Source organism: Berghia stephanieae, chromosome 10, assembly GCF_034508935.2.
Source record: "Berghia stephanieae isolate SIO BIC M18660-M18661 chromosome 10, UCSD_Bste_1.3, whole genome shotgun sequence".
NCBI classification, from domain to species: domain Eukaryota; kingdom Metazoa; phylum Mollusca; class Gastropoda; order Nudibranchia; family Aeolidiidae; genus Berghia; species Berghia stephanieae.
Window position 1 is genome coordinate 10,203,510 of NC_088369.1, and position 26,634 is coordinate 10,230,143.

General features: G+C 34.2%; 1 protein-coding gene and 1 long non-coding RNA gene across 2 annotated transcripts in view; one reads left to right on the forward strand and one right to left on the reverse strand.

The window, feature by feature from the left end:
* Nucleotides 1–8,941: 8,941 nt before the first annotated feature.
* On the reverse strand, nt 8,942–18,688 carry LOC144980487 (SPRY domain-containing protein 7-like). The gene is made up of 5 exons (XM_078928097.1): nt 18,530–18,688; nt 15,814–15,930; nt 13,889–14,049; nt 9,635–9,737; nt 8,942–9,174 (listed from the first exon to the last, which is right to left on the reverse strand). The coding sequence occupies exons 1-5, from the start codon at nt 18,621–18,623 to the stop codon at nt 9,077–9,079; spliced, it is 573 nt and encodes a 190-aa protein (XP_078784223.1). The 5' UTR covers nt 18,624–18,688; the 3' UTR covers nt 8,942–9,076.
* The window catches only part of LOC144980488 (uncharacterized), a 145,991-nt gene continuing 133,437 nt past the window's right edge, over nt 14,081–26,634 (forward strand). The window contains exon 1 of the long non-coding RNA XR_013646904.1: nt 14,081–14,320. This is a non-coding gene — a long non-coding RNA (uncharacterized LOC144980488). The remainder of the gene's footprint in view (nt 14,321–26,634) is intronic.

The window sequence follows — 26,634 nt, forward strand, 5'->3', positions numbered from 1 at the left end:
TACTCCGGCAAGGGCCAGGACAAAATCGAGTGATCTGATTCCAAGAAAGAAACTCAGAAACAGGTGTAGGGGAGTAAAAGATACATGGGAAGTCAGAAGACCACCTCCAGACTACGACTCGGGCCAGGACAAAACCAAGTGTGTTTAATGTGTTTTTAAGCGTTTTACAGCGCTTGCAGCACAATTAGGTCATATCAGCGCCAGTAAAAAGGAAGAAAATTGAACAGTTAAAACATTTTAGATGTAAAATTAAAAAGAACTTGAGGAAAAAAGTAAGGCATAGGGGAATAGTTCATATAGGAAACAGATGTAGATTCCAAGAGCACACTATCAGTTTAAGATTACCTAAAAGTCTCACCCAGGCACCAGCACAAGATCCCACTAAGAGGAATACACTCAAATGTTTACAAATCATATGTTAAAAATTTTAAAAATATCAGTACATCAGAGAGATGATTTACAAGGAAAAAAATATCACCTCCCAAAACTTTAACCATACATTTGACTGGTTCCCTTTCAGCCAAGGTATCCGGCCAGGGCCAAGACAAAACCAAGTAATCTCATTCCAAGACAAAGACAGTAAGCAAGTTGGAAAACAGAATATGGGGACAGAAGACAGAGCCCCCTTGCCCATTATGGGAGGTCAGGAACCCCACCCAGATATAGAGGTATAGAAGACACAGTAAGTACCTCCCTGCCCACTATGGGAGGTCAGAAACCCCATCCAGCCATCCACTTTAACTTTTTTTTAAAAACAAAACAAACAAAAAACAATGAAGCAATCAATGGTATGTTACTTTTAATATTATTGATTTTTATTTGAAATCGACATCTTCACCAAACGAGTTTGCTTATTCGTACACAATTACAGTGTATACTTTATTTATGTAATATGTATTAATAAATTAATTAATCAATCAAATCCTATTCTGAATAAATCGTATCAAATGCAGGTTATCCTATCTTGTTGAATAAAGCTAATAATATGTGACCTAACGCCTCAATATGGTGTTATATAGCAGTGAAGCAGATGCGAAAAAGTGAATTCATCATATGCGTCAAAGGGAATGCAGCAGATGCGCCAAAGTGAATTCAACAGATGCGTCAAAGTGAATTCAACAGATGCGTTAAAGTGAATTCATCATATGCGTTAAAGTGAATTCAGCAGATGCGTCAAAGTGAATTCAGCAGATGCGTCAAAGTGAATTCATCATATGCGTCAAAGTGAATCCAGCAGATGCGTCAAAGTGAATTCAGCAGATGCGTCAAAGTGAATTCAACAGTGAATTCAGCAGATGCGTCAAAGTGAATTCAGCAGATGCGTCAAAGTGAATTCAGTCAGCAGATGCGTCAAAGTGAATTCAACAGTGAATTTAACAGATGCGTCAAAGTGTTTTGAAAGTAAAAATTTGGTTAGAAATCTGAAATCTCATGTTTTTTTTGTTTGTTTCAATTTAAGAAAGTAAAATATGTATCAGTATTCATTCTTCTAAAAGTTTGTTTTGTGTTTTGTTTTTTTGACTATGGATTCACTTTAAAGCAACGATCTGCTGGTTTAAAGACATGGGTCACATTTATTTTTCAGCCTAGAAATTGACTGAGCTAAAATTTAATAAATATATAAATGTAAATAAACACATCAATAATAATAATAATAATAATAATAATAATAATAAAAAATAAAATAAGAAGAAGAAGAAGAAGAAGAAGAAGAAGAAGAAGAAGAAGAAGAAGAAGAAGAAGAAGAAGAAGAAGAAGAAGAAGAAGAGAAGATGAATAAAATAATAATAATATAATAAAATAATAATATAAAATAATAAAATAATAATAATAATAATAATAATAATAATAATAATAAATATGTATTATATATGTATACATATAATAATTCTCATAATTTTAATAGAATATAATTAAGAAAGCAAGAGAGAAAAAAAGAGAGTATGTTCGTATTTAATGATCTTCATTCTACTTCGTAAGCAATTAAAAGCTTCTCTGACCATCACATCAATGCAATGTCCAGCATTTATTATTATAATACAATGCCAGTATAATAGAATATAGTAAATTACAGTGGAACCCAAATATAACATGTTTGGATATAACAGGGACCCGGTTATAACAGGGGTTTTAGGCTGGTCCCACCATTACCGTTATACCGAGATTCCACTGTATTATTACAACAACAGATACAAACTAGCAGTGATAAACAACTTCTTTTTTTTTTTTTTTTTTTACAAAGAAAGCAGTCAATGGTAAAATGAAATGATTATTCATAAATTATAAACATTCACATTTATTGCACCATAACGATACATGATTATAAAATTAAATATGTACAAAATTCATTGCAAATCTTTCACAATAATGAAACAAACAAACTATATTTGTCAACAAATTCGCAAACACAAGCGATTACTATTACTGCTAACTTTTCAGACAAGTCATACAACATTTGTTTTTGTGTGTTTTTGTTTTTTGCGGCGCTTGCAACACATTACGGTTATATCAGCGCCAGTAAAAAGGAAGAAAATGGGATAGTAAAAAGTTATAGAATTACAATTAAAGCACCCAGGAGAAAGTAGATAAAGGGGAACTGGGAACTAATAGGGATTAGATGTAGATTCCAAGAGCATACCACCAATGTACTTAGTTTGAGATCACCTATAAGTTTCATCCAGACACAAGCACAAAATCCAACAAAGAGGAATACACTCAAATGCTTACAATATGCATTCAAAATAACAAATATAATAATACATAACAGAGAGATGATTTGCAAGGAAAAAAGTACCAGCTCCCAAAACAATAACTATGCATTTGACTGTTTCCCTCCCGGCCAGGACAGAACCAAGTAATCTCATTCCAAGACAAAGACAGAAAGCATGTTGGAAAACAGATATAAGGGGATAGAAGACACAGTATGTACCTCCCTGCCCGCTATGGGAGGTCAGAAACCCCACCCAGTCATACAACATATCTCCTCACATCTTGCAAGTTTAAATTAATAATCAATTTATCATTGACAGAACATTCTAACTATAATCCATATACATAGCAATCAACTTTTCAAAGATCTAAAACGGGACACCCCAACACACAATGCCGTCATTACCCAAAACAGCAGGATGTTTGGACTATTATATACTACAATCCAGATTTAGAGCTTTTTTCTATTCCTTGTTTTAATTCGCAAGTCAAAAAAAGCATAACCCTGGGACATGCAAGTATCATTTCCATTCATATATGATAATACACTCATAAAGGCAATTCATGGTACAGACTCGTCAATATAAGGAAAATATTTAAGAAATGAAATAAAAACAACACAAAAAGTTGTATAGAGGACCGCTGACTCCAAACAATAAACTCTCAACATGTAAGAAGTGTGTAAACTTGATGGTGAATATGAAATTTCCCAGAATTCATTTTCACAACAATCAAATCGAAATCAGTGCTTTAAGCTTGAGCTCATAACAAACTTGTTTCAATAATATCAAGTTACGAGTACCTTTACTTAAAACAATGCATTATATCTATAAAAAAGTATGTCTGTCTAAGAAGTGTTTTTGAAATATAAATAATAAATAAAAATAATAAATATAAATAAATAAATAAATAAATAATAATTAATAAATAAATTAAATAAATACAATATACATGTATATTGTATTCTAGCATAAATCTCGAAAAAGTGAAATATACAAAATCTCACAATCAACGAAGACAGGACGTTTCAGGTTTCCCCTTTGTCAACAAAATACAAGGAATGAAACACTAAAGATGACTTGAGATATAAGAGGATAACAGTGTTGACGCAAATAAAATATTCGTCTTAACAATGCCACCTCTCATCCATTATTCATCTTCAATGTTTCATTCATCATAATTTGTTGACAAAGGGTAAACCCGAAACATCCACATTATCTGTTTTCATTAATCTAATTGACGCTTCCATTCCATTTGACCACTGCTATTCATTTCTAAAGCAAGTCGTAAGACAGATGAAAACAACCAAGACAAGACTCGGGCAAACTCTATAACATTATAATCTCCGACCAGAAAAGGACACAAAATCACAAGGAAGGGGAACAACAGATAGAAAGATTGAATAAAGACAACGAGAGTGACCTCCCTTGTGCATAAGGGATATCAAACACCAACACTCCCATTCTTGTGTAGTAGCCTTGTCATAACCAAGGATGCCCTTTGATAGCAATGACTATGAAAAATGTTTTTTTCTTTTTTTTGAGAAAATTTTTTGTCTAAAATCAAAGCTCTATCTCCACTGATTAAAAATGTTTTTGAATTTTGAAAGTCCACTCATAAATAAACCAAGTTATGCAGTTTCAAAGGTGTCATTTATTTGGATGACCCGCAAAGAGGAAAAAAACGCGAAAATATGGGCGCTTTTTCGGCAATTTTTTTCGATCTTTGGTTGTATCTTGCGTAATAAGTGGATTAAAAGGTTGAAACTTGGGATGGTGTTTTGTAAAATACGGGAAAAGTACTCGTCATATTCATATGACATTTTACCATCAAAAAGAAGAAATGTTCATGTATTACCTTGTCAGCGACAAAACCTCCACGCCCGGTAGTTTGAGAAAGAGTAAAAATCTATTTTTAACGATCTTTCGGTAATCGCACGAGTTTTGTCGCTTGACATAATCTAAAATGACCTTTTTTCCAACTGGGTGCCAACTTTCAGTCATATTCATCGATAAAAAGCGTCGTAATTAATTTTTTAAAATAGCATATACGAAACGGCTTCGTCCCATATTTTGCCGCGAATTTGGGCACTTCGTGAGCGAAAAAGAGGCCCAAAGATTTGTGCGGGATAGTCATTGCTACCTTTGAGGAAATCAATAAAATCTGAAATTTTTTCTCAGAAAGAGCATATATGAAATTATTTCTTGCAAAGCATCTCTTCATCAAATACTGTCACCCTTACATCATAAGAAAAGGATAAATATCCAACTAGCTTCCCCTTAACATGTCAATTTTTATGTATAATATAATATAGTATTTTAATTTATGTGCAAAGTATTTTTTTTTTAATTCTTAAGTCAGTGAAAATCCTAAAAGGGCTTACTGATTTTAAATCAGATTTTATTAAAAAGATATGATACATCATTTTTAAAATTTTCAAATTATTACTTTTATATTTTGTTGTCATTGTTAATAGTTGTTGTTATGTATATATGATGTATGCATAACATGTATATTTACCAACAATAAATAATTTGAATAACCAATGCTTCATCTTTTAAAAAAACTACTCACCAATACCGCACAAGGTCAGCCTGAAAATTTCAAAAACATGGATTTTCAGTTATAGCCGAAAAAAGGTCACCCCTGCATAATTTATCTAGCACTATGCAATGTAAAGGAATGCATGATGGAGTATAAATATATTGGTAATTACATCAACAATATATGTGGGTAACAATAAAATGCAATATTTGAGTAAATAAAACCATTTGAACAATTCGACACTCAATGTGATAAAAACACATCAACAGACGAATATACTACTATGTGTCACAACACATCAACAGACGAATATACTACTATGTGTCACAACAGTCTAATTGGTAAATGTGTATAAGTATAATAAGTGTATAATAAAGATGACGATAATAAACAGAATTGAGTAACAATGCAGGCACCACCACCCCATTATGAAAGTAAGCATGATCAAGATATTGTTTGATTTTAGGGGTTTTACAGCAGCTTGCAACATTGTTAGGTTAATTCGGCGCCAGTAAAAAAGAAAGATGACAGAGGAAAATTGTAGATACAAAGTCGAAAACACTGAAGAAAGAGGAAGACTAAGGGGGTTTGGTTTAAATAGGGAATAGAATATTCGATGATCACATGCCTATATTGACATGACCTAACAGTCCAATCCAGAAACAAACAAAGGATCTCTCTATGAAGGACACACTCAAATGTTTACAAAGCACAACATACAGTATTCAAAACTAATAATGATAACAGAACATAACAGTAACAACGAGATGATTTACAAGGGAAAAAAGTATCATCTCTCAAAAATAGGTACTATAAATTTGACTGTCTAACTCCCAGCTAAGGATCCCCTCCAGAACAAGGAAAGGAAAAACAGATATGGGAGGATAGAAGACACAGCAAATGACCTCCTTTCCACCATGGAAGATCAGAGGTTGTTTGTTTTTGTTTTTCTTAATTGAAGAGAACTGTGTTATAAAAAAGCTGCATCCATTCATGCCTATATCACTAAAATGTAAAATCAAATATATATATATTCATATATTTATATATTTAAAAATTAGAAAATTAATTTAAGAAAAAAAAATCAAATAGAAAATGTTCGTTATATCTATATTTGTATTATTTTGTAATTAAATGGAAAATCTATCGCAAGAAGAGAAAAAAAAATCAAATAAATAAATAACAGATCCACAACTGTCATAATAGAAAATATCATGCACAATATTGCTCTTTTCGTTTAATAATTTTCAAAAGGGGATTTCAGAGTGTTTTTACTATGACTGCAGACCTGCCAACCAACCTCAACTAATGTATCCTATTTTCTCCCGAATAATCATATTTTAAACATCAGCAACGATCCGAATTCCAAAATTAAAATTCACTTAAATCTATGAAGACTTATCAAGCTGGTGGAGGGAAAGGAAAATCCTGTAATTCCTTTGGCAGTCATCTGTCTGGCTATGCCGGTCCACATCAAACTGAAGACTGCATTTCGTAACATACTTACACTCTTCAACTTTTATTATACCCCCCCCCCCCCCCCTTCCTGACTTTTTGCATTCAGTATAATTTGGTCAACATTCTAATATGATCATATTTTGGTGGACATCGAAGCGTATTAAAATGTGAGAAATCATATTGGTCAACGAGTCTGCGACTGATATACATACAATCAGAATGTATTGTTTTCGATTTCCTTTACCACCCTTGAGACACTCGTAGTGTCAAGTCAAATATAAAATAATGGGATAATCGGAAGTTGACAAAGATTTTTGCTTTTCAGCTCCATGAAAAATAAAACAATGGGTACTATCTCAAACTGGAAGTAGAAATAGAAAATAGATTCTTAGAGCTATATTTTCATGCATGTTGTTTGCGACCACAGCAGTGTTGACCATATCACATTGGTATGTTCTAACACAATATCAAATTCATAGGTCTATCTAAAAGATCTAAATGCATTTACCCCAAACCTCTATCTCCAATCAGCAGGACAAAATCTGCTCTGAATGTTAATCACGATTAAAAACATAAACATTCAGCGATAGATTATTAGAAAAATACAGACCGACCATTTGGAATTCTAACCCTGAGCCCCTGAGGTCAATGACCTCTTAAAACATCTCAGAACTTTCCTTTTTCAAAAACATCGCTCTCTGGATGGCAAGTTATGAATAATGATTGTGTAACCACTACTACCAATGATTTTGACAGTTTGTGATGTGAAGCGCTCTGAAGCCTCAGAAAAGAGCACTATACTAATATGTTGTTATTATGTTTATTATCAAGCACCAAACTAGCACTAGCAAATTATCTCCCCAAGAAGTGTACACTCAATCTAAATGCTTACAAAAAATACATAAATATCTTTTATTACAATTTTTTTGTAATAAAGGGATGATTTCATCCAGAACAAAAACATCGTCTTTTATGGATACAAAACAGAGTTCAGGGAAAAGAAAATGGTCTCATTCCAAAACAAGGACACAAATCTATGAAGGGTACAAAAGACAAAGGGAAGATAGAGGTGATCTCCCCAGTCCATGAGAGAAGTCTGGGGCCCCTGTCAACAGTTTCAGCATATATATAACAACATCTAGAAAATTTCCGTAAATGGCTGAATACAGGATATGTTTCTTACTGCTACTTTTTCTTAATCAACAGTATAAAATTTGACAACAATTAAAAATTAAGCATTCTGATTGGTTAGACAAAAATGAAAGTAGAAAATAGCGCTTACTTAAAGCCTATTGAGATTTCATCACATGTTCTGAATGTATGTGTATCAATCCTATTGTGTCCCAAAACTCCCAATCAAATAACCTCGATGTTGATGTTGACAATCAACAGCCATAGGACCGGAGCAGCCATTCGATTCAAACACTCGTTACAACAATTATTATTTCATAAATTTTAACAGAATGAGATTTAAAAATTTTGTAAATCATTCTTGTTCATTATACATCTGCCATAAATATTTACACTCACAAACACACACACACAAGACACGCATGTATATGCATTGTAAATGCTCATAATCACACATATATACACATACAAAAACACTTGAGCACAGACATACAAATCAGACACTTTTACTCCATGGACAAATGAGTTTTTACGGTTTGGGACTGAGTGATTCCACAAGTCGAAGAACAAAGTGGATCCCATTTCTATTATTATGGATATATAGATATACAAATATATACATGAGAGCAAGATTGAGATAGATAATGATGAAGGGCAGTAACTGAGACCTGCCACATGAAACAAAGCAGGGGGGAAAATCTCTCCTAAAATCCCTTTTTTTTAAAATGGCAGAAAAGAAATCCCTATATCAACATTGTGTAACATAACAATAACAATTCTACTTCTTTTCTAGCACAATTTTTATAAAATTGTTCCACCAAATTTTTATATATATATCAATCAAAATGCCTTAGAATAAATGTCGTATTGTTAAATTTCGAAAGAGAAAAAAATTCAACAATGAGCCCAAAAATGAAAATATTAAAACACACCAATAATCCTCAGATTTTATAGGTACAAAATTCAAATTTTGTTTTATTTGTCATTCCATCCACCCCCCCCCCCCCCCCCACCCCCCAACCCTTTCCACATCCCATTCCCATTGAAAAAGAAAACCAACCCAACAAAACAACCAAAATCTTTTGTCTTTGTTATTGCTTTGAGCGGCAGGCAGGTTTGTTAACATGAACTTAAGATTCTATGCAGTTGTCGCTGTCTAGATCATTAACATCATTATCATCATCATCACCTTCATCACCATCAACCCCCAACGTTGTTGTTGTTGTTGTTGCTATCACAATAATGACTGTTCAATCATGATGGGGTCAAAGCCACTAGGAGCCGTGTGGTAGAATTTCTCAAATTGAACGTCTAAAACAGCGCCGTTATCCACTGGAATTTCAAAACAAACAAAAAAACGAAAATTTAAATGAAACAATTAATTTTAGAAGTCTCAAAAATAAAAATTTGGTTTTGCTACATGATTGGAATAAATAGCAATGTGAAATTGAATGTAAGCTTCAATTTAATATACGAAAACAGACAAAATGAACGTTTCGGGTTTCCCCTCCATCAACAAAGCAGGAATGAAAGAAACACTACAGACAAATGAGATAATGTGCATATGAAAGTTACCGAGTTCAATCACCTGCTGCTGCATTGTGTGGCCTTGAGCAAGTCACCTCGCCCTAGCTCAATTTGCAGCGCTGCACTGCAGCTGACACCTGGGTTATTCCAGTCTTCCCTTGGAATAGACCCTGGATACAAGTTTCCCCCATTGGGATGAATAAAGGGAATTTAACTCATTTTATTTAATGTCTCTGAAGGACTCCTACCAACCAATGCCACTTACCATAGAAAATAGGGTAGACTGTTCCTTTGATTCCTGTGAATGGACTTGACATTGGTTTGCCGTTGATGAAAAAATTCAACTCTATATGATCGTAAGTCAAACCCTGAAAAGGCATTAAAAAAATGTAATTTATTTGCAAAAGTTCATAAAATTTTTAATTCATACTTTGTAAATGATAGTGAGATGACATTAGATTTAACTAAATGTACTTTCTATGTTTTTAAGAGTTTTACAGACTTGCGACACATTTAGGTTATTTCAGCCACAGTAAAAAAAAAAGGAAAAAAAAAAGAAAAAAGAAATTGGGATAGTTAAAAAATTCTAGATTTAAAATTAAAATGGCGTGAGAAAAAGTAAGACAAAGGGGACTGATTCAAATAAGGGACAAGCGTAGAATCCAAAAGCACGCTATTGGTATACTTAGTTTAAGATAAAACCTAAAAGCCTCATCCAAACATGAGCACAAGATCCCACAAAGAGGAACACACTCAAATCTTTACATATCATATGTTCAAAAATAAAAATATAACTTCATAACAGAGAGATGATTTATATAAGGAAAAAATATCACCTCCCAAAACTATAAAAAAACATTTGATTGTTTACCCTGCAACCAAGGATTACGGACAGGGCCCGAACAAAACAAAGCAATTTCATTCCAAGACAAAGACAGAAAAGAAGGAGGGAAACAGATATAGGGCTTAGAAGATGCATTAAGTGCCTCCCCGCCCACTATGGGAGGACAAAAGACCCCATCCAGAATTAAATGTATCAGTAATGTTAGGCATCCTTTTGTATTAACATTCTTATGATATCCATCACTGCCTGTAGCCAGGTACTCATTAACACCTGAGTTGAGTTGAGCGTCACGTTTAGATACTTTTAAATGATAATAATAATAACAAAATATGTTTTGTTTGTTTGTTTGTTGCTTTAGGTCTCTTCCAACACAATTGAGGTTATATGAGAGACCGCTGAAACAAAAAAAACAAGCAATCTAACAAAAATAGTACAAATGTAAATCAAAATCATAACCTAAAGATATCATAAGCTAAATTATAAATAACCAAGAACAAACAGGCAGAAGATTTACAGAAAAAAAAATATCCCCTGTCAAAAATACAATCACAAACCAAAGAAGCAGGATAGGCTAGTAAAGAGAAGAAGAAACGACATCACTATCGGATCGTACACCCATGCGAACATCATAGGTATATGATTCAAGGGTGATGCTCCCATCCAACCACCCGCCAACAAAATATGTCTATAGCGCCTAAGCATCCACTTAAAAATTCTCTGCATAGCTTTACAATTAACTCAAACACACAATCACCAACCCCCCCCCCCCCCCCCCACACACACACACACATACACAAACAGGCCCACACATTTGTATGTATTTTTTTTTAAACAAAAAAAAAAACAAAAAACATCAATCATAAAATGCCCTGTAAAATAATTCAGTCTTAAGATGCTTCTTAAATGTTAGAACACTAGGAGCAGATTTTGTTCTAAAACCGAGAGAATTCCACAGGCATGGAGCTGCACAGTTAAAAGCTTTTTGGTGAAAATTATCAATGAAGTTTATTTCTTTCATTAAAAGAGATTCTGATGATCTTAAGACAAGACTAGGTGTATAGACTTCAATAAGGTCTTGTAAGTAAGAAGGAACTACATAAGTAAAACGTTTATAGCCGTATAAAGGAATTTTGTACTCTATTCTACATAGTGAACAGGGAGACAGTGAAGGTCATGTATAGTAGTAGTAATGTGCTCTCTCAAGTTTTAAAGAGTAACAAGCTTGACTGCCTTATTTTGTATCTTCTGCAGTCGATAGATAGAATACTTGGGGAAACCAGACAAAAGAGCGTTACAATAATCTGTTCTACTAAGTATAAGAGAAGAAACCAATAATTTCGTTATATTGACATCCAGCATGGATCTTACACTGATGATTCTCTTTAGACAAAAATTATAATCAATATGTTCTACTAAGTATAAGAGAAGAAACCAATAATTTCGTTTTATCGATATCCAGCATGGATCTTACACTGATGATTCTCTTTAGACAAAAATTATAATCAATAATCTGTTCTACTAAGTATAAGAGAAGAAACCAATAATTTCGTTATATCGATATCCAGCATGGATCTTACACTGATGATTCTCTTAGACAAAAATTATAATCAATAATCTGTTCTACTAAGTAGAGAAGAAACCAATAATTTCGTATATCGATATCCAGCATGGATCTTACACTGTGATTCTCTTTAGACAAAATTATAATCAATAATCTGGTCTACTAAGTATAAGAGAAGAAACCAATAATTTCATTTTATCGACATCCAGCATGGATCTTACACTGATGATTCTCTTTAGACAAAAATTATAATCAATAATCTGGTCTACTAAGTATAAGAGAAGAAACCAATAATTTCATTTATCGACATCCAGCATGGATCTTACACTGTGATTCTCTTTAGACAAAAATTATAATCAATAATCTGTTCTACTAAGTATAAGAGAAGAAACCAATAATTTCGTTATATCGACATCCAGCATGGATCTTACACTGATGATTCTCTTTAGACAAAAATTATAATCAATAATCTGTTCTACTAAGTATAAGAGAAGAAACCAATAATTTCGTTATATCGACATCCAGCATGGATCTTACACTGATGATTCTCTTTAGACAAAAATTATAATCAATAATCTGTTCTACTAAGTATAAGAGAAGAAACCAATAATTTCGTTATATCGATATCCAGCATGGATCTTACACTGATGATTCTCTTTAGACAAATTATAATCAATATGTTCTACTAGTATAAGAAAAAACATAATTTCGTTATATCGATATCCAGCATGGATCTTACACTGATGATTCTCTTTAGACAAAAATTATAATTATCAATAATTTTAGAAATAAGAGTTGCATATTAATTTTACTGTCAAAATACACACCAAGATTTCGGACACTGTTTCTAGATAGGCTTTACTATTAATTATAAGATGAGATTACATTTTTGGAACATCTGTTTTCTAACAATATTAGTATTTCAGCTTTGTCATTGTTTAATTTTAATTTGTTTATTGTCATCCAGTCTTTAACGGCAATATTACACAATTCCAACCTTTGAAAAACTTCATGTTCATCACAAATAAAAACTAAAACATTACATCTTTACAAAAACATATATTAAAGTTTCACATTTATTTGATATCCACGTTTTCTTCTTTTGAGTAATAACTGAAAGTGCAACGTTCGAACCACTGGGTCACCCCTACAACACTCAACACAAGCTCTATGGTGAGGCTGAGGACCTAAAGCGGACCACAGACTTCATAGCAGATATCGGACTGCAGCCATAGATGTCCATCAGAAGAACGAAGAAGAAGAAGAAGAGTAATAACTGAAAGTGTGTCTGTTTGTGTGTGTGCATGTGTGAGTGCTATCTATTCAGATTGTCAAACTTGTGTAATTAGTAAATTAGAAGGGATAGATAGATGGATAGACAGAGGGAGAGAGGGAGAGAGACAGAGACAGAGAGAGAGAGAGAGAGAGAGAGAGAGAGAGAGAGAGAGAGAGAGAGGAAGAAGATAATAACTAGAGGAGAGGGGAGAGAGGAGAGAAGAAGAGAAAGAGAATTAGAAGATAGAGGTAGAGAAGAGATGAGAGGAAGAAGAGGAGAGAGAGAGAGAGAGAGAGAGAGAGAGAGAGAGAGAGAGAGAGAGAGAGAGAGAGAGAGAGAGAGAGAGAGGAGAGAGAGAGAAGATAGAGAGAGAGAGAAGAGAGAGAAGAGAGAGAGAGAGAGAGAGAGAGAGAGAGAGAGGGAGAGAGAGAGAGAGAGTGAGAGTGAGAGAGAGAGATTATTATTATTATTATCATTCTTCTTCTTCTTCTTTTCTATCATCATCTCATCATATCATCATCATCATCATCATCATCATCATCATTATTATTATTATTATTATTATTATTATTATTATTATTATTATTATTATTATTATTATTTTACTATTATTATCATCATTACTGCCAGTATTATAATCATCGTTATTACTACTATTTTAATTACTTTTTTCCCCTATTACAAGAGCTGTAACCTAACAATAATTGCCTATTTGGACAATAAAGATTATTATTATCAAAGTAACTGTGAAGTGAAAAGAGCATGTCCTAGCCATGGTTTATGCACTATACAAATGCTATATATCATTCTTATTAAAAGTAGATATACCAATACATACCAATATATCCCCCTCCTGAGGAACTTCTGGTAATTTTCCCTTTTCTTCATTGTCATAAAAAAAGGAGCCATTTTCTCTCAGTACCCATGATTCCTTGTCAGCTCCAAGAGGTGTTTTGTTGAGATTGGCACGCCTCGTAGATAACCCAACTCCCCACGAACCTGGACACATTCAATGATGAAAACTTATATGTTTTTTTGTTTTGTTTTTAAGGGTTTTACGGCGCTTGCAACACATTAAGGTCATATCAGCGCCAGTAAAAAGAAAGAAAATGGGATAGTAAAAAGTTCTAGAATTACAATTAAAGCACAAAAGAAAAGGTAAGACAAAGGGGAATTGGTTCAAATAGGGAACAGATGTAGATTCCAAGAGCACACCGTCAAAGTACTTAGTTTGAGATCACCTAAAAGTCTCATCCAGACACAAGCACAGGTCCCAACTAAGAGGAATACACTCAAATGTTTACCAATCATATAATATGTAAACTAAACATAATACAATGCATAACAGAGAGATGAATGAAAACTTATAAAACTGATTTTTTTAAATTAAAATATTCACATCTTTCCTATCTCTTCATCTATTTTCTTTTTTTTTTTTACTTTGTACTGTTGTTTGCATCTTATTTTTAAGAAAAGAGTCTCACAGCCCTTTGACAATTTGAAGTACTTTCGGTGACAAGTAAAAATTGAACTTTTATATAGCGGATTATCCACTGAACACGTTCAAAGCGCTTTACAAGGGGTCCCTGGCTTACAGCAATACTTAACACGTAGAACTAAACATGACGCCTGTTAGGCGATATTATAATTTTTTTGGATAGATAAAACACTGTGAAAGACCAGGTACCCATTTCACACCTGAGTATGGTAAGAGAATGCGAGTAAAGAGCCCTTTCCAAGGACTCAACTATGCATCGAGTGACGCTCGAACCAAGGACCTCTCAATCCAAAAGCAAGTGCCATACCACTAGTCCCGCTCTAAGCAGCACTGTTAGCCTGGCTGTTAACAACATTGTCTGAAAAAAATATATATTTATCGCCTAACAGGTGTCATGTCTCATCCTGCATGTTAAGTGTTGCTGTTGACTGGGGACCCCTGAAAAGTGCTTTGAGCATGTTTAATGGATATTGCACTATATAAAGGCTCTTTTTATTATTATTATTATTATTATTATTATTATTATTATTATTATTATTATTATTATTATTATTATTATTATTATTATTATTATTATTATTATTATGTCACGATGAACCAAGCCCTTGAAATTGAATTTATAAACACAGACAGGAGACTTGGGGTAAATTTCTATTCGTTATGGTGGAAAGATACAATTTCTTACATTGCATTGCAAAAACTCCAAAATCAGTGTTTCATTTCATTTCAGTTATAAATTCATTTTTCAGGGTCAGATTCCTCCCTCTATAAACCCCTTTAAAATAATATTGATTGGAATTGCATATAGCAATCAATGGATTGTTGCGCATTCTAAGGATCCACAAAAAGCGCTGTGCAATCCATCAATTGCGCAAATCGACAGAAGGCGCCTTACATATATTATATAGTCAAAGGGGGAAATAATACCAGAGACTATTCTAAAATTTAATAAAAGACTTGCAATGAGATGAAGAACTGTATTGAGGAAGAAATCTTGTCAAAAAAGACAAATAAATAATAAATAAAAATTCCCTATGCTCATCCCCAAAAGAAAAATGTCTATAGTCTATTCCAAGGTAAGACTGAAATAACCCAGGCGTCAGCCGCGGTCCATCGACAATAAACAGGGTGAAGTGAACTGCTCAAGGCCATAAAGCAAAGAAGGTAGTCAAACTATGTACCTTTCGGGTACAAAGCAAATGCCATGCTGCTAAACAACAACGCTGCCCCGTAAATAAAAACTGAAATAATTATAAATTACAGACCTGTACACTGAATCTTTATTTCAAAATATGCTTTGTTCTGTGCTATAGGTGCATTTGCTAATGAGGCTCCCGTTCCACATATCCTATGACCATTCTTGACAATCACCACATCATTTCCTGAATGAAGCAAAATCATAGATACAATGATTATATATGATTATTATTATTACTCAATGAAAGAAATAGAATAATAATGAAATGTCGTCATTCCATCTCTTCGGGCCAAAGAGGTGATAAGCTCTAACTAGATTCTCACTAATTCTAAAAAAATCATATTTTTTAAATTAAAACAAAACTAAAAGTTGCTTACTACTTATACTTATACTTTTATACTTTTACTTTTACCTTTATGTGTTTGTAACTTGTTTTGGTAGGCCGACCTCAAGAGCATTTCACATAAATATCATTAATTAAAGATGAAGAATTTCTTAGCACAAGGCTCATATATATGAATTCAAAAAATAAATGGCTTTGATTGAATGCTCTCCGGCTCTTCTACTTCTACTATTCTTCACTTTGGCTTTGACTTTGGGCTTGGGACAATTCGAAATTGAAATTGAAGCAAATCCAATCATCAATATTAATATGCCAATTATATCTTGGAAGTGGTTATTCAGTATCAGATACTGAATAGTGGCAAAGCACTATTCAGTATCCATAAGGAACTCTTTTATTATAGAGAGAGTGAAAAGTGCGACAATCTCAGTTGAATGTAAATAAACTGCTGACCTACTACCAGATTGAACTCGTGCAGTAACTGACAGCCCGATTCAAAGTTGTAGAAATATTTTGATCGTTATTTTTAAATTTCTGCTATTGTGCAATTAACATAGTTCAAAATATCAAAAGAAGAGTGGCATTCAAATACATTTTTTAATGTCTAAATAGACATGATTAAATGTCACTAAAAGTTCAGTGACACCATGGCTTGGTGGATAAGCTGTTTGACTCTGAACTTAAGGTTCGAGAGTTCAAATCCCGGCTGGGTTAACTTTTATTTTTCCCCAATATTTTTGTTTTAATCATTTTATTTGCTTGTAATATATTTTATTGTTTATATTATACCATTATTATTATTATTATTATTATTATTATTATTATTATTATTATTATTATTATTATTATTATTTCTACTTACTATTATTATTATTGTTGTTGTTGTAATCGTCATCATCATCATTATTATGATTATGATTTTTAAATCAAGTAGTAGGAGTTGTTTAATCAGTTATCGATTTATTACGAATATCTTTTATGTGTTATAATCTCGTTGTTGTTTTTCATTAATGTGCTCTTCTATTGTTCATTACTTTTTAAAATCTTGCTTTTTTCTGTTTGTCACATTTGTTGTTGTTGTTGTTGTTGTTGTTGTTTTTGTTTGTTTGTTTGTTTTGTCATCTAAGACAATCCCGATTCATTATAAATATGTGGCCATACTTTCTGCCATTTTTAATTGAATGATGTACTTCCGTGAATTAATTGCAGTATTATATTAAAATTTACGTGATGATAATAATAATAATAATAATAATAATAATAATAATAATAATAATAATAATAATAATAATAATAAATAAGTAATAATAATAATAATAATAATAATAATAATAATAATAATAGACGTCTAATAATAATAATAATAATAATAATAATAATAATAATAATAATAATAATAATAATAATAATAATAATAATTTAAACAGATACTGAATATTAGACTACAATTGACATCTATTTACTGAATACACGTGGTATTTTTAGGGGTATTTCTTTTTTTTACGAAACCTGAAACCTGCCGAAACACTTCACTGAGTCCCAGGTTCACTCCCCACGCGTTGCCTACTTTCCACTTCTTTGCCGCATATTGTCGGGTTTCGTACAAAAGTAATCCCCCCCCCCCCCCCAATTTGTTATTGCTTTTTTATAAAACCCAGAGTCCCAGGTTCACTCCCCACTGGTGTACACTTCCCTGAATCTCAGGTTCACCCCCCCCCCCCCCCCCCCCCCCCCCCCTCAGCCTCTACACACACACACACACACACGCTGCTGCCTACGTCCCATAACTTTGTCGGATATTGCCAGGTGTTGTCCGGCTTTTTATTACGAAACCCGCTGAAACCCAGTCCCAGGTTCACTCCCCACTGTTGTACACTTCTCTGAGTCCGAGATTCACTCCCACAGCTGCCCTCTTCCCATAACTTTGTCGGGTTTCGGAAAAAAAAAACACCGTATTATAGTGCAAAACCACTATTCAGTGTCAGATACTGAATAGTGCAAAACCACTATTCAGTATCAGATACTGAATAGTACAAAACCACTATTCAGTATCAGATACTGAATAGTGCAAAACCACTATTCAGTATCAGATACTGAATAGTGCAAAACCACTATTCAGTATCAGATACTGAATAGTGCTAGCCTTATATCTTTCAAAATTCAAAAGGTTTTATCAATGGGATCATAAGCATAAACCAGATTTTATACCGTAATTAGAAAACTGAATTTTTCATTTAAAGTATATTTTAATCTAAGGCCTCCTAATCTAGCCTTGCCAAAACAATTTTGAAAAAAAAAATTAGAGTCATCTTCTGAAACTGAATCTGATCTGACAGATGCGAATCGGTCATGTAGGTATTAAAACATCTTGGCGTCTTAATACTATTTCAACATTTTCAGATACGGCAAATAAATAAAGCTTTAAGTAACCTCATCATACCCATAAAACCTGTGTCCAATTTCACAGATGGAAGTTCTTTCATTTGTACATGGTCGAATGCTGAATTTCGACAACAGCAGAATACGAAAGCCATTTTGTTTATGTGTTAGGCTCGCAGTTAATAGAACGAAACATAAAAGGAAAATAAATATCATCGCTGAAAAAAATCTATAATACCTACTAAAAGACAATAAAAGTTTAATGAAAAATAATATATCATATAAATTTGAGCAATATTTATTAGTCCATTCCCTAAAGGAAGTGTGTTTTCAGTCCACAGTGGACTGAATACACAGCTGTGTTTTCAGTCCACCGGAAGAGATTTTACGGCACGGGCTGTTTGACCTAGCGCGAGAAATCCAGGTGGCCGGCTGCTTAGCACAGCGTAACTGTAACCCAGGCGGGGTGAGTTAGGGATTCGAGCTCTTTTCTAGGCATATTTTCTTTCTTCCTTCCTTAATTTTTTTTCTTCTTTTTTTTTTACTTAACAAAAAATTTCTTAATTTTCAACTTCAACACGTTGACACCATTCCTGGTGACTCGAGAAGTTTGATTGACTGTTAACATTTTTTATTTATTTAATTTTCTCACTTTTAAGTTTATTATTCTAATTTAGGACACAGTGAGACATCAAAATTTATTGCCTTGTGCATTTCTTGTACGTGGCAATATGAGTCCGGAGAAAAACGAAACAAAAACAACAACAACAACAAAAAAAGGAAAGAGAACAAAATTTTATAGTCATAGGGTCTTGAATATGTTTAAGGGAGCGGAGCATCAGAAAGAGAGGGAGAGAGAGAGAGAGAGAGAGAGAGAGAGAGAGAGAGAGAGAGAGAGAGAAAGAGAGAGAGAGAGATATATTAAAGACTGCTTTGTAGCTACTTGCACCCGCACGATTTTTAAAAAAAAAAAATTTTTTTTAGGCTCCTATTTTGATTTATAAGTTAAGGTTACGTGCTTGGGACACTTTTGGTTTATGCAATATCGGCGTGAGCCGCAGGGAAAACATTCTTTCAAGGACTTTGTTTTTGAAGGTTTGATGGCACTTATAATAGTTATAAAACATTGAGGTGATTTTAGGGATAGTAGAAAGGAAGTTATATTAGCACACGAGAAAAAATTAATAAGGCAAACGGAAATGGTTCAAAAAGGGAACAGATGTAGATTCCAATAGAGGACCATCCGTGTACTTAGTTTGAGATCACACAAAAGTCTCACCAGACACAAGCACATGATACAACTGAAACAGATAGACTCGATTACAAATCATTATACACACACAACAAAAAAATACAACCCTACATAAATTACAAAACAAAGAGGTGACTTACAAGGAGAGAAACCCCATAATCTCCAAAAACTAACTACACAAATAACTGCTTTCCTCTCAGCCAAGGTCTCCGATCAGGGCCAGAACAAAACCAAGTAATTTTATTCCAAGACAGGAGCAAAAACGTATAGGCGGGGGGGGGGGGGGGGGGAATGGCAAGTGATTTCCCTGTTCATGATTTGGGGGGGGGGGGGGAAATTACCACTTGGGACAAATTCGCCATTTAAAAGACCTACGTAGATAGCATATCATACACTCAAATGGGTGCAAATGGAAATTATTATAAAAGCTAACATATGTACCGTTTCGTTCAAGATCCCAGGCCCAGGCTAAACAAAATGGTCCCGAAGAACTGTACACATAGAGGTGACAGTAAATGACATGGAATCCAAATGGTCTAGTATAGAGGGGAAAAGTAATAGTTTAGTCAGGATGTTGACCGATGAAGAGTCCACCGAGAGGGGGTGTGATTATGACGTTTTGCGGTCGTTTTAATGAAAGAGAAAAATGTACACATACATGTGGTCATACATTGGATATACTGCTGCTGGGGTTTCTCGCCAAAAGGAGATAAATACTAGATGGTTATTCATACTCATATTTTATCAAGACTCAGAGTCAGAGAGATGATTTACCAAAAAAAAAAAAAAAAAATTTAAAAAAAGTATCACTTCTCACAGACATGTCAATGCTCAGCAAAGTCATTTAACTATCTCTCTCCTACTCTATGATTCCAGGCAGGGGGAGCCACATGGTCTCAATTCTGTTCCAGAACAAGAACATGGAAAGAATAAATGATAAAAGGGCGATGGGGAAGACACCAAAGTAAAGGGGCCAATCAACAACCACCCAAGACAGTCAGCTTTCCCCTACCCTAAGGGGAATTCCACCCACAGTAGTCCAGGACGAGGACAAAATCTCACAGCAATGTCTATTGGAATTAATTATCCCCCTATATTCAAGTGGCTGTTCATGAATTCGAGAACAGAATACAAAGATGCAACGAGTGACATAAAAAAATCAAAGTAACAATGAGGGAAAAGATTAAACAAATAGGTTGTATGTAGTTTGATTTCAGTCCAATATTTATTAAACGACCTTATTTCAAAAGGCAAGACAAAATGTAGTGAAAAGTGCATGGTAATAATAAATACAACTATAATAATAAAAAGAAGTAGGTATAACATAGATCCAAGCGCAAAGCAATGTCCTAGCAGCTAGACTGAAAGCTCCTTATTGGCAAATCAACTTTGCTATTCCGTCAAATAAACTGTTCTAACAAAAAATAAACAAAAACAAAAATAAAACAAAAACACGTACTACATGAACAAAGCAATATAAATAATAGTAAAGTTGCAGGAACTATCTTTCCTTGGCGATTGACGAACTGGTTCCACTGTGCAAACATTTGTAGTTGCCTATTTTGATCCTAAGACCCTCCGGATAATGCCGCTCATCATTCTTTATGAATTTATTTGCGTAGGATACAGTGCTGCCACCCGTTGCTTTTACCCATGTTTCACCTCTTCCTTTCCTTAGCTCGAGAACTTTCAGGAATTCATCTAATGTTTTAAACTTTCTTCCAACATACAAATCAAGCGAAGAACTCGAGGGTTCATGCGTCTGAGTAGCCATTGTTCAAATGATAGACAATGAACAATGGACTAGCTCTACAAGACAAAGGACACGGAATGGTTTTGAAAGAAAGGATGTTGAAAGATGAGGGGATGAAGGCCTTATTTAAATTAATTGTAGAAACAATATTCTCTATGTGTCCAATTTTGTTCAAATTGGCCAGGCCCATGGTCATCTGGCAGCAAGCTAAGAATCTCGTCAATAATAGAGCAGTAAAGTTAGCTGCCCCAAACGTAAACAAAGGTCGAGAAGCACGTGGCAAACCACATGTTCCTGTCTTGACAGCTCACGTTCCAATGTAAATAATAGAAAAAAATAACCTTTAAAATTTGGCTGTTTGGTGGCAAAAGAAACACATATTCATAAATACTCGATCATGCATCAAATAATGTCTAGATATGGATATTTTATGGAACAAAAGGTAAAATTTTCTAAAATTTATCATAAGTTACAGTCTATCTATTTTTAGACCAGAGCAAATTATTGCGCTGGTGTGAACAAAACGAGAATTATTCGGAGCCTGATTTTCATAATAATTTAGCCTTATATTATTATTTCTGCAACTGTTAGATTTTATGTAAACATATTTTCAATACTGAAAGTGTATTGCCTACAACTCAAACTACAAAATTGGGAGACCTATATTGTGCGTAAATTATTCCGATCCCTAACGGAAATCACTAGCAACTTGTTATTGTTTACGTTTGGGGCACCTAACTTTACTGCTCTATTGATATATCGGTATCGAGAATTGAGATCTATTTCAGTAGCCGGATTTCGAACAACTCTCAATCAAGACTTCCCGAGAGTAAATAAAACGCTGTAAATGATTTTATTAAGCCGTTGAATTGCCATAAATTATATGCCTGTCCATTTCTGATGATGCCTATAATAGGGTCAATATCAATGTCTTCATTATCGATTAAGGTATCAATTATATACGATAGAGCAGTAAAGTTAGGTGCCCCAAACGTAAACAATAACAAGTTGCTAGTGATTTCCGTTAGGGACCGGAATAATTTACGCACAATATAGGTCTCCCAATTTTGTAGTTTGAGTTGTAGGCAATACACTTTCAGTATTGAAAATATGTTTACATAAAATCTAACAGTTGCAGAAATAATAATATAAGGCTAAATTATTATGAAAATCAGGCTCCGAATAATTCTCGTTGTGTTCACACCAGCGCAATAATTTGCTCTGGTCTAAAAATAGATAGACTGTAACTTTTGATAAATTTTAGAAAATTTTACCTTTTGTTCCATAAAATATCCATATCTAGACATTATTTGATGCATGATCGAGTATTTATGAATATGTGTTTCTTTTGCCACCTAACAGCCAAATTTTAAAGGTTATTTTTTTCTATTATTTACATTGGAACGTGAGCTGTCAAGACAGGAACATGTGGTTTGCCACGTGCTTCTCGACCTTTGTTTACGTTTGGGGAACCTAACTTTACTGCTCTATATTTGGTCCTTTTTAAGATTTTTATTTCCGGTGGACTGAATCCACGCTGTGTTTCCAGTCCACTGGTGGACTGAAAACACAGTTATAAAAGGAACTGTGTTTTCAGTCCTCTAGTGGACTGAAAACACAGCTGTGTATTCAGTCCACCGGAAATAAAAATATTTAAAAAGGACCAAATACCGTTGATACTTACCTTGGGCAATACTGGCGACATTGATGTTGAGCCTATTGTAGGTTAGGCATCATCATAAATGTACAGGCATAAAATTTATGGCAATTTGACGGCTTAATAATATCATTTACATCGTTTTATTTACTCTCGGAAAGTCTTGATTGAGAGTTGCTCGAAATCGGCGCCCGAGTCTCTTACAGTGGCTGCCAGATAGCCATTGGCCTGACCAATTTGACACAAATTACTACACAGAGAATAATGTTTCTATAATTAATTTCAAATTAACATTTATATCTATTTTTATTTTTTTCCGAGTCCGTTAGAATTTTTGTGATTACCAAAACCGATGATTTTTCCAAGGACATCAGAGTTTTAGTATTGTTTGTAAGTAAGGTTCAGTTTGGTCACTTTTCACATCGATCACTGGCCTCGAGCACGCCTAAAATGACCTCAATGACCTCAATAAGCGCCATCAAACCTTTAAAAACAATAGAGTCCTTAAAAGAACGTAGAGTCATCTTCCTTAACATATATATCTATGCTTAATGTTTCCGAGTCCGTTAGAGTTTTTGTGATTATCGAAACCGATGATTTTCCCAAGGAGATCAAAGTTGTAGTATTGTTTGCCCAAGTAAGGTTCTATTGGTCACTTTTCACATCGATCACTGGCCTCTAGCACGCCTGTGGCCCCCCCCCCCCCCTGGGCAGTCTTGACTTTGTCTTCTTCCAACATCTTTTTCTTGTCCTTTGGCTTGCAGGGCTAGTCTATTGTTAATTGTCTACCATGTTTTGTATAACTAGAATTTTTTGAATGGTATCCCATTTCTTCCTTTCTACTAGCCCCTCTCTCTCTCTCTCTCTCCTCTCTCTCTCTCTCTCTCTCCTCTCTCTCTCCTCTCTCTCTCTCTCTCTCTCTCTCTCTCTCTCTTTATCTCTCTCTCTCTTTATCTCTCTCTCTCTTTATCTCTAAGCTCTCCTACCCTCCTCTCTCTCTCTCCTCTCTCTCTCCTCTCTCTCTCTCTCTCTCTCTCTCTCTCTCTCTCTCTCTCTGACGATCCCTCAAACATATTCAAGAGCCTATAATTATAAAGTTGTTCTCTTAACATATTTTTGTTTTGTTTTCTTTCTTTTTTGTTTTGTTTTTTATTTTGTTTGTTCGTTTTTGTTTCGTTTTTCTCCTGACCCAAATTGTTATATACAAGGAATGCACATGGCAATAAATTTTCACGTCTCACTGTGTTCTAAATAAAAAATAATAATATTAAAAGCGAGTGAGAGTAAATTAATAAATAAAAAATGTTAAATGTCGTTCAAACTTCTCAAGTCACCAGGAATGGTGTCAACGTGTTGATATTGAAAATTAAGAATTGTTTGCCAAGGGAGTACCAAAAATAAATAATAAAAAGAGAAAGAAAGAAAGAAAATATTATGCCGAGAAAGGAGCTCGAACACCCAATTCACCCCACCCCGGTTACAGTGCTAAAACAGCCGGACACCTTGCCTTCTCGCGCTTGGTCAAACAGTTTAGCCCGTATAATTATAATCTGACTGAATCTTCTTCTTCCAGTGTCATCTCATGGGTTGAGGTCGACTTGAAATGACACGCCAATCTTCCCTGTTGACGGCTTGCTGACTGCATTCGGCTGCCGACAATCCTGTCCATGTCCTCACATCATCTATCCAAGTTCTTGCTGGCCTGCATCTCCCTCTTTTCCCCTCAACTCTACCCTCAAGAATGTCCTTGCTGACAGTTTGATGGCGTCTTAGGTGTCCAAAATACCTTAGTTTTCTTGTTTTTATTACTTTCATTAGGGTCGGTCTGATATCAAGGATGTCACAGACTTCTTGATTTGTTTTCTTTTCTTTCCAACTGATTTTTCCAAGGCGATGGAAAGTCCACATTTCAAAGGCCTCAATTCTTTTCTCTATTTGTTTGTTCAAGGTCCATGTTTCTGAGCCGTAGAGAAGTGCTGAGTGGACATAACATTTGAGTATTCTTATTCTCGTTTTCATCTGCGTTTGTTGCGAAGTTAAAATGTTATTCAGTTGGCTGAACCTCGACTTAGCTATAGCAATCCTGTTTTTCACTTCCAGCTCATTCTTTCCGTTGTTGGTCATTGTCTGTCCAAGATATTGAAAAGAATCTACTTGTTCGATGTTTTGATTATTAATTTGGACTTTTTTGCGATTTTTTTTCAGGCTTCTTTGACATGACCATTACCTTCGTCTTTTGAACATTCATCTCTAGACCCTTTGCTGTACTGTTCAGGTTTACTTGATTTACAAGGATCTGTAGATTTGTCTCGTTCGATGCCAACAATAATGTATCATCTGCATATCTCAGATTATTTATCCTCCTACCTCCAATAACAATACCTGGAATGTGCTCAGTTTTACGGAAGATAAACTCTGTGTACAGGTTAAATAGATATGGAGAGAGGATACATCCTTGACGAACTCCTCTTTTAATTGGCGTGAAAGGTGACAGATCGCCCTGAATCCTGATGGCTGCTTTTTGATGCCAATATAGATTTGTGATTAGCCGTATATTTTTGCCATCAATGCCTACCTTTTCCAGACATGTCATTAATTCTCCATGCTGTACCCTATCAAATGCTTTTGCGTAATCGATAAAGCATGCATAGATTTCTTTTTGATGATCAAGGTATTTTTGTGTGATGTTATTTAAACAGAAAATTGCTTCTCTTGTCCCATTATATTTTCTAAAGCCAAACTGTACATCGCCAACTTCATTATCGATGGCAGACCTGATTCTTTCTAGGATGATCTTCAATAATAATTTAGTTACATGGGGCATCAGACTTATTGTGCGGAAATCACTGCAAGTTGTCGCCTTTGGTTTTTTCGGTAGCGTGATGTAAACCGATTTGGCAAGTTCGTCTGGAATATAGCCTGTATTGTAAATACTATTAAAGAGATCTGTTAGCTTCACAATTGAGAATTCTTTCAAAATTTTTAGCATTTCTGTTACAATGCCATCTTCACCCTCAGCCTTGCCATCTTTCATATTTTTCAATGCATTTTCTATCTCACATGCGAGTATTGGAGGACCGTCAGTGTTGTTTGGCAAAGGTATTTGGGGCCTGTCATCAGTGGCGGTTCTAGCCTATTTATAGTGGTGGGGCAAAGATGATTCGGTCATATATATATATATATATATATATATATATATATATATATATATATATATATATATATATATATATATATTTCAACTTTAAAAAAAAAAATATTTCAACCACAAATAATCACATTCACAATGAAATGACAATACCAGTAGATTTTAATTATTCCAAACGTAATCAAAAATGAATCACGAAAGAGAATACAACAGAAAAAATAAAGCGACGAGACAAAATGCGACAACACCTTGACAATACAAGTCTATTTCGTTCACTCGAAAAATTAAAGAGATGCTTTAATCCCTCAACGGCGAGATTGATATTTCTGTTACATTTTCAGAAGTACGTAGTAACT

Coding starts and splice junctions, on each gene's coding strand:
- LOC144980487 (XM_078928097.1), bottom strand. CDS start 18,623: ATGGCTTTCGTATTCTGCTGTTGTCGAAATTCAGCATTCGACCATGTA. Junction 15,931..18,529: donor ATTGGACACAGGTTTTATGG/GTATGATGAGGT, acceptor TGCTTCATTCAG/GAAATGATGTGGTGATTGTC. Junction 9,738..13,888: donor CTCAGGAGGGGGATATATTG/GTATGTATTGGT, acceptor ATGCCTTTTCAG/GGTTTGACTTACGATCATAT.